This window comes from Chaetodon trifascialis, chromosome 14 (genome assembly GCF_039877785.1).
Source record: "Chaetodon trifascialis isolate fChaTrf1 chromosome 14, fChaTrf1.hap1, whole genome shotgun sequence".
NCBI lineage: Eukaryota > Metazoa > Chordata > Actinopteri > Chaetodontiformes > Chaetodontidae > Chaetodon > Chaetodon trifascialis.
Window position 1 is genome coordinate 25,092,895 of NC_092069.1, and position 15,621 is coordinate 25,108,515.

At 41.3% G+C, this 15,621-nt stretch overlaps 1 protein-coding gene across 4 annotated transcripts in view; it reads left to right on the plus strand.

The window, feature by feature from the left end:
- klc1a (kinesin light chain 1a) overlaps positions 1 to 15,497 on the plus strand; it is a 43,415-nt gene extending 27,918 nt beyond the window's left edge. For 2 of the 4 annotated variants that reach the window (XM_070979714.1, XM_070979715.1), the window contains exon 14: positions 1,605 to 3,564. In XM_070979714.1, the coding sequence (XP_070835815.1) occupies positions 1,605 to 1,610 (6 nt within the window). In that variant the 3' untranslated portion in view covers positions 1,611 to 3,564. Of the gene's footprint in view, positions 1 to 1,604; positions 3,565 to 5,252; positions 5,396 to 8,476; positions 8,544 to 10,712 lie in introns of those variants that run through there. The other 2 variants (XM_070979712.1, XM_070979713.1) reach the window with 2 other exon arrangements.
- The last annotated feature ends 124 nt before the right edge of the window (positions 15,498 to 15,621 follow it).

A 15,621-nucleotide genomic window follows, 5' to 3' on the forward strand; every position in this document is an offset into this window, starting at 1 on the left:
TAGCTCTGTCATCTCTAATAGCTTTATTATTATATTACACTCAACATTTTAGGCAATAATAATATATGTAATAGTATTGCAATAATAGAATTAACTTGATTTTAAGAATCAGTTCATCACTGAAGTCATTTCTTTAGCAAGGAATTTACTGTTTCTTGCTTTTCCAATGTGCTGGTTTTATTCATTTCTCTGTGATAATTTATTGAATATCTTTGTTTTTTGTGTTGTTGATTAGTAAAAACAATCAATTTTAATGAAGAGTTTGGGTTTGGGGAAAATGTGGTGGACATTTTTAATGTTTTCTGACCTCTTCAGTCCAGCAGTTGATGGTTTTTTCTGCCCTGCTTAGTTCCCACGTAGCCAAAGAACAGACCAGCAGAAGTTTAAGTGTTCAGTATTTGTCTGGCTGCTCTCATGTGTCTCCTGCTGCATCCCCTCTGTGTTTGTTCTGTGGTGGTTTCACTAAGTTTGACGTTGTTCTACTCGATGTCAGTGTTCTAACAATGTTCCAGGTTCAGACACAGTCGCTCTCCATCACCTTAAACTGTGCAAAACCTCCACCTGGTGGTGAAGCCTGTGAATTACATCACAGCCACTCAGAACGAACCAATGAAAGAAAATTAAGTTAAAATAACGAACAACCACCTGCTGTCTCGCTGTGTTTGGTCTGAAACATCAGGATGAAACTCGAACGCTCTGCTCTTACATCTCAAAATACACATTTAGAATTAAATTAGTTTTGTGAAGAGATTTGAGTTTCCAGCCAGAGTTTATCAGCGTATATTTGGTGTTATTTCCCAGCGTGTCAGAAGCTGTCGTGTATTCGACGTGCTGAGATTCACTCAGGCAGTCGAGACCTTTAATCCATTTTTTTAATGTCACACCTGAAGCAGGAAGCTGGAGGCGTGAACTCTGTCTGGACAGAGCTGGTGATAACTTGTCCTCCGTGCTGCCTCTGTCTTCCGGCTGTGTGATGAAGAAATGCATCACGTTAAAACTGTGGATGTACAATCAGTTTCCAGTTTATTAGGTACACTGAGCTAAAATTAAAGTAGTCAGTCCTGCAGTAAATCCTTAAGAAGTTTAGGATGTTCAGCTTTATGTTGGGTCAGTGAGGTGTTTCTAATATTTTGTCTACCCGCTTTGATATAAACAAGCTTAAAGCATTTCATAAAATGAATAATGTGCCTGTTAAAGGGATCGGTCTAATTGCTGGTGTTTAAGGCTCTGAAGGCCTGCAGTCTTTGTGCTTTAATCAGCTGATGATGCAACCATTGGTAAACTTAGTGGTTTTCCAGTTTTTATGGCCTCAGGTTTTTTTGGACGGCTTCATCCGTTTCTTTGCCAATCGCAGGAGTAAGTAGCCAAAGTATATTTGCTTGTTTGTCCTGATTTGTGAGGTTAGCTGAGGCACCTGCTGGTGGAGACGCACCGTGTCTGACCTGGAAACCCTGCTCAGTAACCTTGTCAGTCTGTTAAACTGACTGTTTCCCTTCTTTCTCTCCCTCCACTGCTTCTTTCAAACTGTCTGTTGGTGTCTTTTCTCTCTTTCACTGCTCGTGTTTCCTTCTCTCTCTCCTCTTCCTGCTCTGTCTGACCGGCAGGCATAACTCCAGATGCCTTGTAATGGTTCTAAAAACTTGTCTTCTGCATGACGGACGCCTCGCCTCGCCTCACCTCGCCTCAACCCCTTCAGCTTTGCAGTTTTCTTCAGCTCTGCCTCCCCCTCGCTTTCTCCTCCACCACCACCACCGCCTCCGGGTTCTGGTGGGATTCTTCACGGGCCGGGTCGAACCAGACCGATAGCGTTGCTTTTACATGGAGGGGGTTGAGGGGAAATGTGTGTCTGAACCCAGACTTCCTGTTTGTGTCGACGCGCTGTACTCGACTGTGTGTTTGTGCTGGGGGGGGGGGGGGGGGGGGGGTCTTTAAATTTGTGCTTCTTCTCTTGTTCTTTCTGCTGTCCTTTCACTCTAACCTCTGCTCCTCTGCCTCCTCTCTCTCTCCACTGTCTTTAAACTGTACTTTTGGCTGTAGTCTCATTTAATTGGTTGTTGGAAGACTTGTGGGGGGGCTGACAGTAAACCGACTTCCTACCTTCTTCTCTCAGCTGAACTCTGAAGCTGAACTCTGTCCATTTTGACCTGGACTTTCAACAAACCGTTACAACAGAACAACAGCTGTTGCTTTGCTTTAAAGGTATTTGCTTTCTTGGATCTGGACTCTGTAAAAAGGTAGCTGGACACCAACTATAGAGCTCAGAGGCACCAAAAATGTTCCTGTTTCAGCACATGGATAGATAGTAAAGAAATAGTCAAGTGGTTTTTGCTTCAGCATTAAACTGTTTCCGTGTTTGCAGCTGCTAGAGACAGAAAATCTAAAATAAAGGGTGATGTTCACCATGGAGAACTTAACCGACTGATAATTAATGAAATATATCAGTTTTAAACCAAAACAGATGTGAAGATTTGATGCTTTCTTCCATCATATGATGGAAAACGGAATATCTTTGCATTCTGGTCAGATAAAACCTGGAAATTATAGTGACAGAACCTTAAATACAAAACATTAAATTGATTAATAAACTGAAAAGATGATTGTGTTTATGCTAATGTTCTTGTGGTGCATTTAAGGACCAAAAAAGAGATTTTAGAGATTTTGGTCAGAATTAGTCTGTGTGATTAAAACCAGTCAGGGAAAAAGAGAAATAAAAACCAGTAAAAAGACATGAACTGGAAGCGTTATCTGTGTGCACATGCAGTCCTCCATTAGAGCCGAGCAGGAGGACAGATCAGCGTTTCTGCACCAAACCGCATTTAAAAAAGTCAACGTTTAACACCGAACACAGACACAGCATTGGTTACGTGCTGCTGACATCACGGTCAGCTGATCAGAAACACTCCACAGATACCTTCCAGGTGTGAACTGGTCAGAGTTGAAGCTTTGAACTGTCTGTCTGTCTCTGCAGAGGTTAGAAGCTCTTCGTCTGTCCCCTGTCGTCCACCCGGTTCGATTCAGCGTTTGCATCTAGACTCATTCGTGGTGACTCAACGCTCATAGTGATTAAACGCGCTGTAAATAAGATCGGCGTAACTCGTCAGCATGATCGAGCGCACCGCTGATTGTGGCTCCGTGGGTAGAGTTTTCGTCGTTAGCTCGTCGCTCTGTGTCATCTGTTCGCGCTGATGTCAGACTAAACCGTTGTGATGTCAACGAGGGGACACGTGACAGGCGGCAGGGTTCATGCACGATGCGTTTAAGGTCTGCGACAGAGCGGAGCTAAAGTTTGAAGGGAAAAGAACCGAAGCTGAACATCGTGCATCCAGCCTGTCCGCCTCCTGTATATCTCTGTATATAGACGTCGGGATGGGGGGGCCGGGGGGTGCAGAGGGTTTACTGTAAACAAGCACTTCTGCATTTGTTGGAAACTCGGGAATTGAAGTAGTCTCCTCGTCTCTGTTTTCGCTCCTGCTAATAATCTTCTGCGTGTCCTGTCCTGTTTGTGCATCTGACAGTTTGTCTTTCTTAACTTCTAATAAAACCTAAACTCTTTGCTCACCTGAACCTGTGCCCGTCGCCTCTTTGTGTGTCCCCTCTCTTCTCTCTGTGTGCCTTCATAACCCAGTGAGCTCCAAGCATTAACACCTCTCTGCAGCAGCACATCCTGACACTGAGCGACCGGCTGGAGGTCCAAAATCCATTCAACTAACCAGAGCTTCCATTGAACGTTTATCAAACCCTGAAGAGAAGACATGAGCCCCCAGAACAGAAGAAGTTTATCATTACAGCCATTCATTCATTTTAGATCATCTTACTGAGACGAGCAGGTTCATTTAAGACGCTTTACGTGCTGGATGTTTCAAAAAGGTAGAAAAACACAGATTTGACCTTTTCATATACATACATACATTCGAGGGTTTCTAATGTGCAGCATTGATCTTATCAGCTGATATTAGCTTGTCACAGGTGTGTCTGTACTCCTGTGTCTGCTGCTAAGATACAAATTTCAGTGAAGAGGTGCAGCAGATGCGTTTGAGGTCCTTCAGAGACGTCAGAGTTTTCTGTTGCACTCATAGTTCAGAGCTCACGGAGCTTTAACCGCCATGTTTGTCTGTTGCTATTCGTTGATGTGAAAATAAGAATATTCATTATTCCACCCTGGTAGTGATGATGTTGAGGCTAACATGGTTGGACTGAGCCGTGAAGGTCAGCAGGTCTGACCCCCACAGACGCTTTGAGACGTCAGACCTGACGCCATCAGCGACCCTGCGGCTGATGAGGGTCAGACATCCATGTTGCCTTCGAGCAGCGGCAGAGTGTAGCTCAAGTACTCCACTTAGTCTGAGGAACATGTACTTCAGTTGATCAGTTTGATGCTTCAAAGCTGCAATTCAGAGGCAAATGTTTCAGATTCAGGTTAATAAAAGATACACAGACTTCATTATGATGGATTATTGATTGATTAATGATGCTAACACACGAATGTGCAGCATCTGTCTGCTCGCACACAAAGTCAGAACCAGACCTGACTGTCAGAGGGTGGCGTCATTGGATCCAGGCAGACAGGGGGGGGTTCAGGGGGTGTTCAGGGTATCTGTGTTAAATACATGCAGCTGGGCTTCTTTGTTCCACTCTCTCTCTCACACACACACACACACACACACGCACACACACACGCACACACACACACACACACACACACACACACACACACACACACACACACACACACACACACACACACACACATACCACCACCACACTCCAACAGCTGCAGCAAAATGAGTGAACTCACCTGTGTGGGCGGACCTCAGGTGTGCTGTGTGGCAGTGCACAGATTACTGAGGCAGACTGAAGCCAGTGTGTGTCTGCATCGCGGCATCGTGTTCATGAGTCTGCATGGAGGACGTGCACTCGTGCTCTGAGTGCGCACGTAAGCGTTTGACCAGTGTTTGAAGACCTTTGACTCAGTCTGCCGTTAGAGTCTGAATGTCACATGTCATGGCCCCCCCCCCCCCAAAAAAACTGAAATTATAGAGACTGAATGGGCTCTGCTGCTGTTTCAGCCTCTGAATGCAGAACTGCTCAGAATCTGTTTTTATTCTCTGCATCAGAAACCAAACCGTAAGCTGGTCTGACGCTGACGTCCGTACGTGAATCTCCTCCTTGTTTGTGCGTGCGTGCGTGCGTGCGTGCGTGCGTGGGTGCATGTGTGTGTGTGCGTGACGTAACGCTGTGACGTCTCCCATCAGGACGGCTCCGGCTCTCTGAAGAGGAGCGGCTCCTTCAGCAAACTGCGGGCGTCGATCCGCCGCAGCAGCGAGAAACTGGTCCGCAAGCTGAAAGGCGGCGGCGGAGGAGGCTCGTCCCGAGACAGCGAGCCCAAAAACCCCGGGTAACTATCCCACCAGACACCTGAGCGACCCGCCACAGGTGACTCACTCTATGCACTGCAGGCCTGGAGGAACGAGCCGGCCCTCCAGCCCTCAGCTCGGCGGTTTGCGTACTAACCAAAAACAAAAGAAGGGATTGGCTGTGCTCTGCTGGCGGTGAAGCGGTGAAACTCTAAAGCTGTTTGCACGAGGGAGCTTCGACTGGCACGTGACCTTTATCCCGCGCTGCATCCTTTGACCTCTCTGCTCGCGTGCTGCCGCTGTGCGCCGTCCGACTTCACTGTGTGCTGCAGTTTGGTCGTCAGTGAGTGAAGGAGCACTGTTTGTGAAAATATTCAGAGAAAACGTCGCTCTGCTTTTAGAATAATGATAAAAATGTTGTGAGAAAAACATTGTGAATTTTCTCATTTAACTGTAGTTAAGATAACACTTTATTAAATGAAATTAGGTGTTAAGGCAGCAGCAGACGTAGCAGGAATATAAAAAGGGAAGTAAGAAATCAACTATGTAAATATTCTATACAAAAAGTAATATTGCTGGTGGGATTGAAAAATGTCCACGTTTGAGGTTTTTTTCCTCCCTGATGTTCACGATGACCAAACTGAACATGAAGATACGACCGATCCCACAGACGTTAGGACGCCGTGTGAAGCGTGAATGAGCCAGAATGCGACACCTGCTCATCCTTTTGCACATGAACTCACCTGAAAACAGCATTTTTTAAAAATGTTGAATTTTTGTAAATATCTGCTCATTGTGAATCTGATGCAGCAACATGTTTCACAGACTGGGAAAGATGTGGAACGCTCCAAAAACACCTGTTTGGATCATTCCACAGGTACTGTAAACAGGTTAACAGGTGAGAGTGTTGTGATTGGATGAAGGAGATGAACACGTGGACTCTGCTGTCAGTGAACACAGTTTGATTACTGATGATCGATTCTGGTTTCGTTCACCTTTAAACGGCCTTTAAACCTCAGGGGGGTGGAGGTCGTATTGAACCGGGGCTGACGGCGGGCAGCGAGCGGCACCTGGACAGAACAGGTTTGGATCAAACGGGAAATAACGAGACGCTGAGACGGCTGACGTGTAGAGAAGCATCTGCAATGAGACACAAACCACTAATGTCTGCTTCTGAAACGCTTGTTACGCCTGTGGAGCTCATTCACTTTTTGGTTTTAACCACGAAAGGTTGAATATATTTATTCCATTTTGTGGCTTTGGACTATTTCTTCCAACTTGTTTTGAAGTGTGGTTCAGTTTGACTCGGCTTCGGTTTGGATTGTTTACTCTTCTTTGTGAACTCACTCTGGAAAAACGGACTTGTCTGCATGGCTGTTTTTGTTTCCACTTTTATGCCGTGTTGAGTTTTTATTTATGAATAAATTTTTTTGTCTGCCTGCATGCCTCATCTGTGTGCTCACTGGTTTCCATTTTCCTTTCTCTGCTGCTCTTCTCTGTGGCTCCTCAAGATGATGGACATGATGATGTCACTGCCATCATCGTCATCATCGATCTGACGGCTGTCGGTCGTGTGAGATCACTGCAGAAATGTCCATTTTAACAAGTCCAAGTCAAAGATCAGCCGCACGATACGAGTTCAGCTGAAGACCAACCCTGAGCTTTAAACATTCAGTCACTGCAAAACTCTTTCTCTGTTCTTCAAGGTGATTTTTGACATTTTTACCTTGTGTGTGGAAGCTGTGGAAGCTGATGTTTCCTGGTTCATTTCTCAGTTTTCAGTGGAAGTTTCATCTTCTCTCCAGCAGATGGAGCCAGATTTCACTGCAGCTGAAACGTCACAACACGTTAAATAATGATGAAAATAACCTTTCTACATCTGCATGAAACTAAATCAAGTGATTGTTTCACCAGCTTCAAACGATCCATCATCAGGCTGCGTCTCCTATGTGCAAAACTGAGACTTCTCACTCTGGCACCACCTGGTGGACGAACAAAGAGTATTATTTTTCTACTCGTTCTCACCTCCACCTGAACAAAAATAATGCCGTTTTTTCTGAAACATTACAACTTTTTTCCATCATTAGTTCACTTTCTCAACATATTTTGCCTTTTTCTCAAAATATATTCCAGCTGTTTTCTCAAGGTATTAAAATAAAAAAAAGTCTTTGTATATTTTTATACTAAAAGGTGTAAAGTCAAGAAGACAAGTTGCCATACATTGAGAAAATTCGTACCTGAGAAAACAGACATGATAGTGGTGATGTAATTTAGTTGTAATGTCTTGAGTAAAAAAAGTCATATTTTGAGACGACAGTCGTGACAAAAACAGTCATTTTGAATATTTTATCTTTATTCGTTTTGCCTTTTTTTGGCAGTATGACCACAGACAAGAAACAGAACTTCTTCTGCATGAAACAAACAGAAACATTTCAAATCAAGTTTTTGCGCTTGAGTTTTTTCACTGTAAAAAGTTTTCAGGGAATCCTGTTGGTTTTTCTGGTTTCGACACGTTCAAAGGAAAAGCTTTCTAATTTTCGGGTCACGTTTGTCAGGATGGACTCATTTCTGCAGTGTCGCCTCACTCAACTCAAGTTCTCCTCCAGGCATGAATGTTGTTGTTTGCATGAACTTCACTCACGTAAACGTCAGTTTACACCACAAACAGCTGATCAGTAAGAACAGAAGGAGAGCGCTGGTGCCGCTTTCTTTGTCAGGTGTAACTAAAGACTTAGATTATGGTTAATGAGTCACTTTCTAATGAGTTAAGAGCACGTTATAGATCGGCAGGCTGCTGAGTCGTAAACAGGTGAGTCATCAACAAAAACTCCAGCAGAAATAAGTCATTTTTTAACAGAAATGCTACAGAACAAAGGTCAAATAGTCCACTGACGCTGCTTTAATGTAAATGAATTAAAATATTCGAAAGTGGTGCCGAACTTTTAGATTTCATGAACCGGATGAGAGAACATATGGAACTAACCTCTGTGTGAAAATATCATGGATGTCATTAACCAGCACATACCTGCCATCGTTTCCTCACCCCTGACTCTCCACCCCTCACCTCTGACCTCTGACCCCTCACCCCACCGCCCCCCTGCATGTCACTGCTCTGGGTGCAGCATGAAGCGAGCCAGCTCTCTGGGGGTTCTTAACGTGGCGGACAAGGCTGCGAGCGACCACTACCAAGTAAGACCGAGCGTGGGGACGCAGAGTGTCTGAAGCGTCTCAGTCTGTCTTTAACCCTGCTGCTGGTCACATCCTGGCACTGACAGGTCAAAGGTCAAGAAGTGAAGAGCCTAAAATATAAAGACTTCAGTGACACTGTTCTTTTTTTAGCTTTAAAGCTTTAAAAGCAGAAAATGTTAATTGAAGTTTAACTCTGCTTTTTGCTGAAAAGTTAGATATTAATATTTATTTTATAATCAGATAATTATCATTTATTCAGCAAAAATGCTAAATATGAGAAATTGTTGGCAGTTTTCACGATTTTTTTTTAACATTTTGTGAGCTTAATACTCAGTCGATTACAAAAACCTGATACTTTTACTTCAGTAAAGTACACGAATACTTCCCCACCACTGCTGTTTGGATGAACAACCACACAGACAGAATTCTTTATTCCAGAAGAAGCAGAAAAATTCTGCCTCAAGATTCAAACAGTGAAATTTAATCTGATTATCATTGTACAAATTCACGTCCTGTGAGAAGGGACATAAAACAAAAGCTCAATTACAGCTTTTAATTTTGACTCAAATCCCCAAATACTTGAGAAAAATACTGAATCTTCCCACCTGGTGTACCGACAGGGTTAAACAAACTGCAGAACTGTTTTCAGATACTTTTCGACCTCTTTTCGTTTCCACTCCTCTCTCTCGTCTTTATGAGCAGTTTCTCTTCAGACTCTGGTTCAGTTTCGAGGCTGAATAAATTTGTCGAGTCAGATTTGTCACTAATGACACGTGATGATCGGTGTGACTCACACACTAACTTCACCCCATCGTTATTTTGACTAATCAACACAAATTAACAAGATCTCTTTTTTTTAATCTGACACTTCAACTGTAGTTTGTGATACTGAAGGATTATAAACTTACTATTAAAGTCTTTGAATAAATATTTCTCTATAAAATCACATATTTAAGACCAAATAACAACCACAGTTAAAGTCAATGAAGTCATTTATACTCTTTGACATTTGACTGTTAGCCAAACCGTTCATTACTGTTGCTAGCTTCGACGCAACATTATGTATTATTTAGACAATGGATCCTTGATTTCAGAGAGCAGAAGACACAGTTAGCTTCTTATTTTTGACTAGAGATCATCAGACATCGGTTTAGTTTTGCTGCCTGAACGTCAGCTGTCAGTAGATAAGCTATCGTTAGCGCCACGAGTTAGCTGAAAATGATCTCTGGCTGACTTTTTGAACTTTCTAATGATTTGTCTTTTTAAAAAATCCTGTTAAAGGACTCTTAAATATTCACTTGATGGCTACATTTATGATATTGTGCTAAAATACTGAAGCTAAAGCTAACAGAAGGTAAGACAACAAGCTAACAAAGAATAAGCATCCTCACTGGCTGTTTAGCTTAAATATTCGGACAAGCTAGGCCTAGCTTTATGCTTCGTTTGTCGCATTTTCAAACCTATTTTTTTATTTTTAATATTAGAATAGAAAAGCCTTTCAGGATAAACACTAGCATCAGCGTCTGATAAACGTAGCACTGTCAAGTTAACGTTCGCTGCTGGAGTGTAATGTTAAACTTCCCTAAATCCAAAGAAAAGCAGGATTTAGCTGTTAGCTTGACATTAGCCTAAACTCTGATAGCATCAAGGACCAACTTCCACCACATTAGCTCCTGTTTATCAAGCAAAATATTCTCTGATTCAGGCTTTTATGAGATTTTGCTGCTTTTTCCTGTTAAATGTCATTGTGTGTTGCATATATTAGTGTTATTGAACAGTTTGTCTGACAAAACAGGCAATTTTAAGAACTTAAAATGAGAAATTGTTGGTTGTTTCCAATATTTTGTGACATTTTGTAGACAGAAGGCAGAGCCAGTTATGTTAGCCGAAACTCTGTTAGCATCGAGCATTAGCCTCGACCCAGTGCAGAAGTACTGCAAGGTGGAAGTTTCAGTGTGAACATTACTTTGCAAGTAATGCTAAGTTACGCTAGTTAGCTGGGCAGGCTAACATTTGCAGATTATTTTAAAATAAGATAAACACTGAATCATAATTTTTCACACCAGGTTAGCTGAAAAGTAGATCGTTTTTAACCTTTTATGATTGTGTTTGTAAGGAATCCACCTGTCGGGTCTTAACTTTAGTTTCTTCTCGCTTCATTTTCTGCAGGAACGAAATAATCGTCTGAGGAAAAGCCGCGACCTGAGTGCCAGCCACACGGACCTGGCGCGTTGAAGGTCTGATCGGAGGCGAAGGACGGAGCCCGAGAGGTCACGGAGGTCAAACCCACAAACGTCGGACCCTCCTCACTGTAAACTGCTGTGTGAAAGCTTCATATCTCCCACTTTGTACGTCAGCATCACGCCGCTGTACGAGTGCTCGCTGTACAGGCTTCAGTGTTTTGTTGCACTTCTGAGGGTTCGTGCTCTCAGAGGGGGTTTGTGGTGTTTTTTAATCAATATCTATCGAGGAAAAAGAGGAGTATGAACATGCAGCGACCGGCTGTATGTCGTGGTTTGCGTGTGTACAGTATATCTTCTTTTGTATGTGCGTGTACTGTATGTGTGTGCGTGCTGGCGTGACTGATCTCAAATCAGCCCTTTTTAATATTTAATGCCATCGCTTGAATGAAGGCAGACGCAGAGTGGAGCCTCAGGTTTACAGACATTTCTCTCATAACTCGTCAGTTCAGTTAAATTGTTGTGGGTGAAGCCAAAAAGCTGCAGAAACCGAGTTTACTAAGAATAAATGTAGAATCTAGAATGTAAGTGCACAGAAATGCTAAAATCACTTAATTTGAGTGTTGATTGGGACTTCCACAACTTCAATTTCAACAAAAAAACGCCTTGATGGAAACTCGGCTTCACCCGCCGAGGTTTAACTCGACCAATGAGAGCAGCTTTGCCTCTTTGGAAATGTTTGATGAACTTCAGCTCTCCACTCTGCACAGAACCCGTCCAGCAATGACGTCTTTTTGAAGGCCGACCCGGACGTTAGCTTAGCTCTGCGCTCGCTCTGCAGCTTTCCAGAGGAAGTTCTGAACTGGTTCATTTGATTCATGGAGAAAATAAGATCAGCAGCACGGAAAGAGTCGTGATGTTCACACATCCTGAGCAGGAAAATCCTCACAAACCAGCAGACATTTGCCAAAACTGAAATTCACATCTGAGGCTTGAACAACATAAATCTTATTTTCTGCATGAATTCTCGAAACCTGTAAGAGATTCAGGTTGGAAACCTGTGGAGGGAACTCACATCTCAAATGCTCTTAAGAATCGTTTTCCTGAAATGTTCTGTGTTGATTGAAGATTTTGCAGTTCTATGTTTACATTCGGGGTTTTGTAATAAATGTCGTGTTTTTCCGACATTTATTGGCACATGAAGGCCGACCGAGTCTTTCTCAGGACTGAGGCTCCAGTTTCACACGCTGACTGCGAACTTTAGGCCACAGCACACTTTCTAACACAAATCACAGCATTTTTTACCTTTTTTAGTCACGACAACACTTTACCATGTAAAGTTGAGCAAATTCAACCAAAAAATGCAAATTATGGATTATTTAAAAATAGTTATTATTACAGTGAAATTCTGGAGATTTAAGTTGCAAATGTAAAATGTACATTTTCTGTTCAAAATCAGAGTATTTCTAATAATACACAGATAAACGCGTCGCTGAAGTTCACTTTGAGGGGTTGTTTAAACTGGAATTAATTCACTGACCTGATAAAAATCTGAATTTAACCTAAGCGTCAAAATCCTGTTAGAAATACTGAAAATGTCGTTATTGATTACATACGACAGCTAAATGAAGCTCGCTCTGCATTCAGCACACGCTCTGTTTTTAAAGGGAACACAGTGATGAATATTTAGCATCTTATTCTGTTTTACATTCAGGAAACAGAAAAGCTCTTAAAGTCCCGTCCATCAATATTTAGGATTAAAGTGTGAGATGAAAATGATCGGAGCAGCTTTAAGTCTGGTATTACTTTAAAAATGTTTGATATAGTGCTGAAATAATACCTGCATTTTGGTAGCAGTGCTAGAAAAAACACAGCATTTAACACCTGTGCTTACCTGTCGTACCTTACGTTACGTCTCAAACCTTAAATGCTTTCTAAGTTCAAACATATTTATTGAACTTGAATTGAAATATCTGATGAAGGAACGTCCTGCGACCTTAACCTTTAACCCTTTCATCGATCAATAAGTCTTTAAAACATCAAATATCACATGTTCATGCTGGAGACGTCAGTCAGGATTTTAGGATTTTCACTGGAAACATCAGACGGACTGAAAACAAACCGTTGATGATTGAGCTGACTTCAGATCGGATTTGGTGACTAATTCATTGACTTGGTTTGATGAACTCGTCGTTTCTCTGCAGGGTTGTACAATAAGCTTTGGTTTGAATTCCCCCTTTGTTTGGTGGAAAAACATGTTTCCGTCCTGATTCTGGTTTGTGAATCTGATCAAAGTGAATTCACATCTGAACCAAAGTGGAGAATTTACACGATTCCAAAAAAATCAGATTTTTCTGCTTTTAAATGAAAATTGTCCCCAAATGATCAAAAACAGCCGTCCCCTGAAATGTAAATAGAAAAGCTGAATAGATTTGGTAACTTGAATAATATTAATTTTTCCCTCTGTGTTGGCAATAATTCAGTCAAAGTCATGGAGATTTTCTTAAAGGTTAAATATCTCATTTTTGGAACGAAGATTTTATTATTTTTTTCTTTTACCGATGATTTTGTTGACACTTGGAGTGTGTGTGTGTGTGTGTGTTGAAGCTTCGTGGTGACTGTTGATCAGTCTGCTTGTCAACCTGCTTTGTGCTTGTGTTTTTTTTTTTTTTTTTAAATCTTTATTGTCTTCCTGCAAAGTAACGAGGCACATAACTTAATGTCTGATGAACTGAGCAACATTTTGAGCAACGTTAGCCTCCAGCAACTGGCAACAAAGTGACTGTAATGTAATGCAAAGCAGTTATATGGAAGCAAAGAAACGCTGAAATAAATAAAATGTTACAGTTAACACTTATTTACAGAATACTGATTTTATGTTTGAAAATTTTCAGGTGGTTTTATGTCCTCTTTCTGCTCTTTAAAGTTTTAACAGCTTGGATTTTAGTCTGTAATTTTTACCAACCTGATTCTTTTTTCTTGACTTTTTTGACTGTAAACAGACAAACTGGGTTAAAGCAACTTGAATATTGTTTTTTATTAATATCGGACACAATGTTCAATCAGAATTTGGGGAAATAAGTCCAATAAATTCAGTGGTGTTTAAATTTCCACATTAAGTGTCAAAGTATTAAATCTTTTTTGGCCTTTTTTCACTTCCATAGTCGTAAACTCTTTATTTGATGCAGCTTTTTAGCTAAAATGTTGTATTCAGAGGAAAATATAAGTTCTCAAACAAAGACAAATGTTCCACCTTTTTTAAATGATTTCTAATTCTTTCAATTAAAATTAGTCTTCTGGTCATTCTTTGTCTTCCGTAGTTGCTTGGTCTCGGTCACTTTTAGCTCAGTGTTGCTCAAACTGTTGCTGGAGGACAAACTGCAGCAGCCTGATTATCAAACAGTGGAAAACTTCAAATCTGTCCCGAAACGACAACTTAGGTTCAATTCAGGAGATTTGTCAGATGATATAGATATGATGACGTGAATGTAGATTTGTGGATTGATGGAAGCTCAGACAGTGATGGCGTCAGCTGACGTCCTCGTCCTCGGGCTGCGGTCTTATTTCTGCGTTTTGTTGTATTTGTTTGAGTCTGTGGAGCGCCGACGTGGACGTGACATAAAGTCTTTATTCTCAGGTCGAAACAAACATGGTTTTATATCCGTTTGTAAATTAAAGGCCAACATGTGACCTACAACTTTTCCCTCCTCACACAGTCTGATAAATATCTAATATTCCCACTGCTGCAATGAAACTAAGTACCTTTACTCCAGTGCTGCGCTGAAGTACAGTTTTGACGTACTTTACATCTTTTGCTGCTTATAAATTAAATAATAAAACTGCTCAACTAAAAAAAGTCCTCATTTATGAATCTCTTTTCAGTTCATTTGAGGTATTTTACTTAGATAAAATGTTTTTATCTGATTATCAAATCAGTTTTCTGTTTACTGAGTAATCCACTAATACTTTCAATTATAAAATAATAAAACTATAATACTTTACACTTCTGCTCCACTGCATGTCAGAGGGAAATATTGCACTATGTACTCATTGCATTTATCTGCACTTACAGTTACTTTACATACAAGACGTACAGCTTAATGTATGATGCATTGTCATAAATTCAGCGTAAATCTGAATTTTAGTATAATTAGATGATAGTGAGGATTAAGTTATAGTAAAGTTGCTGTAATTATTAGATTTATCATGTCGCTGTGGTCGTTAGGTTATGTTTGGGTTGACATTAGATGGTAATTTTCTGATTTTATTTTCTCTTATTTCTTGTGTTTTTCTTTCCGGATACTGAACATTAAAGAATAATAAATCAAAAAGCAGCTCACAGATTTATATAGAAGACATCTTTCAACTTTAAAAAAGAATACAAAATTAAATATAATTCAGATCAGCTCTACCTCAACCTGTCGTAACAGAAAACTCCTAAATTGAAACACATTCATGCATAACGCAGTACTTTTACTCTGAACTGCTCCACAGCTCAGATAGTCCACAGAGCGTCCAGTCGGCTCAGTCTAACTTCCACAGGCACGACCAGTAAGCACGAGGCTGAAGGTCAAGTTGCACATGTCCTCCATGGTTTCCTGTGTTTTTTCTGTGTGTGTGTGTGTGTGTGTGTGTGTGTTGTACATGTGGTTTGCACAGAAGATGCTCCTGGATGAGACTGGCTTTCCTCTGCAGCTGCTGCTCTCGCAGACGTGTCGACGTTTGTCCTGCAAACTTTTGTACAGCTCGACTGTGTTTGAATAAAATGGTTCAAACTCATGAGCTTCAACTGTGATTCTTCATATTCTGACGAGTCGATGTATCTGAGCACGGTACTTTTCCTGAACTCCTTTTAAACACATTTAAATGGTCTGGTACCTTTATCGTAACAGCTGAAT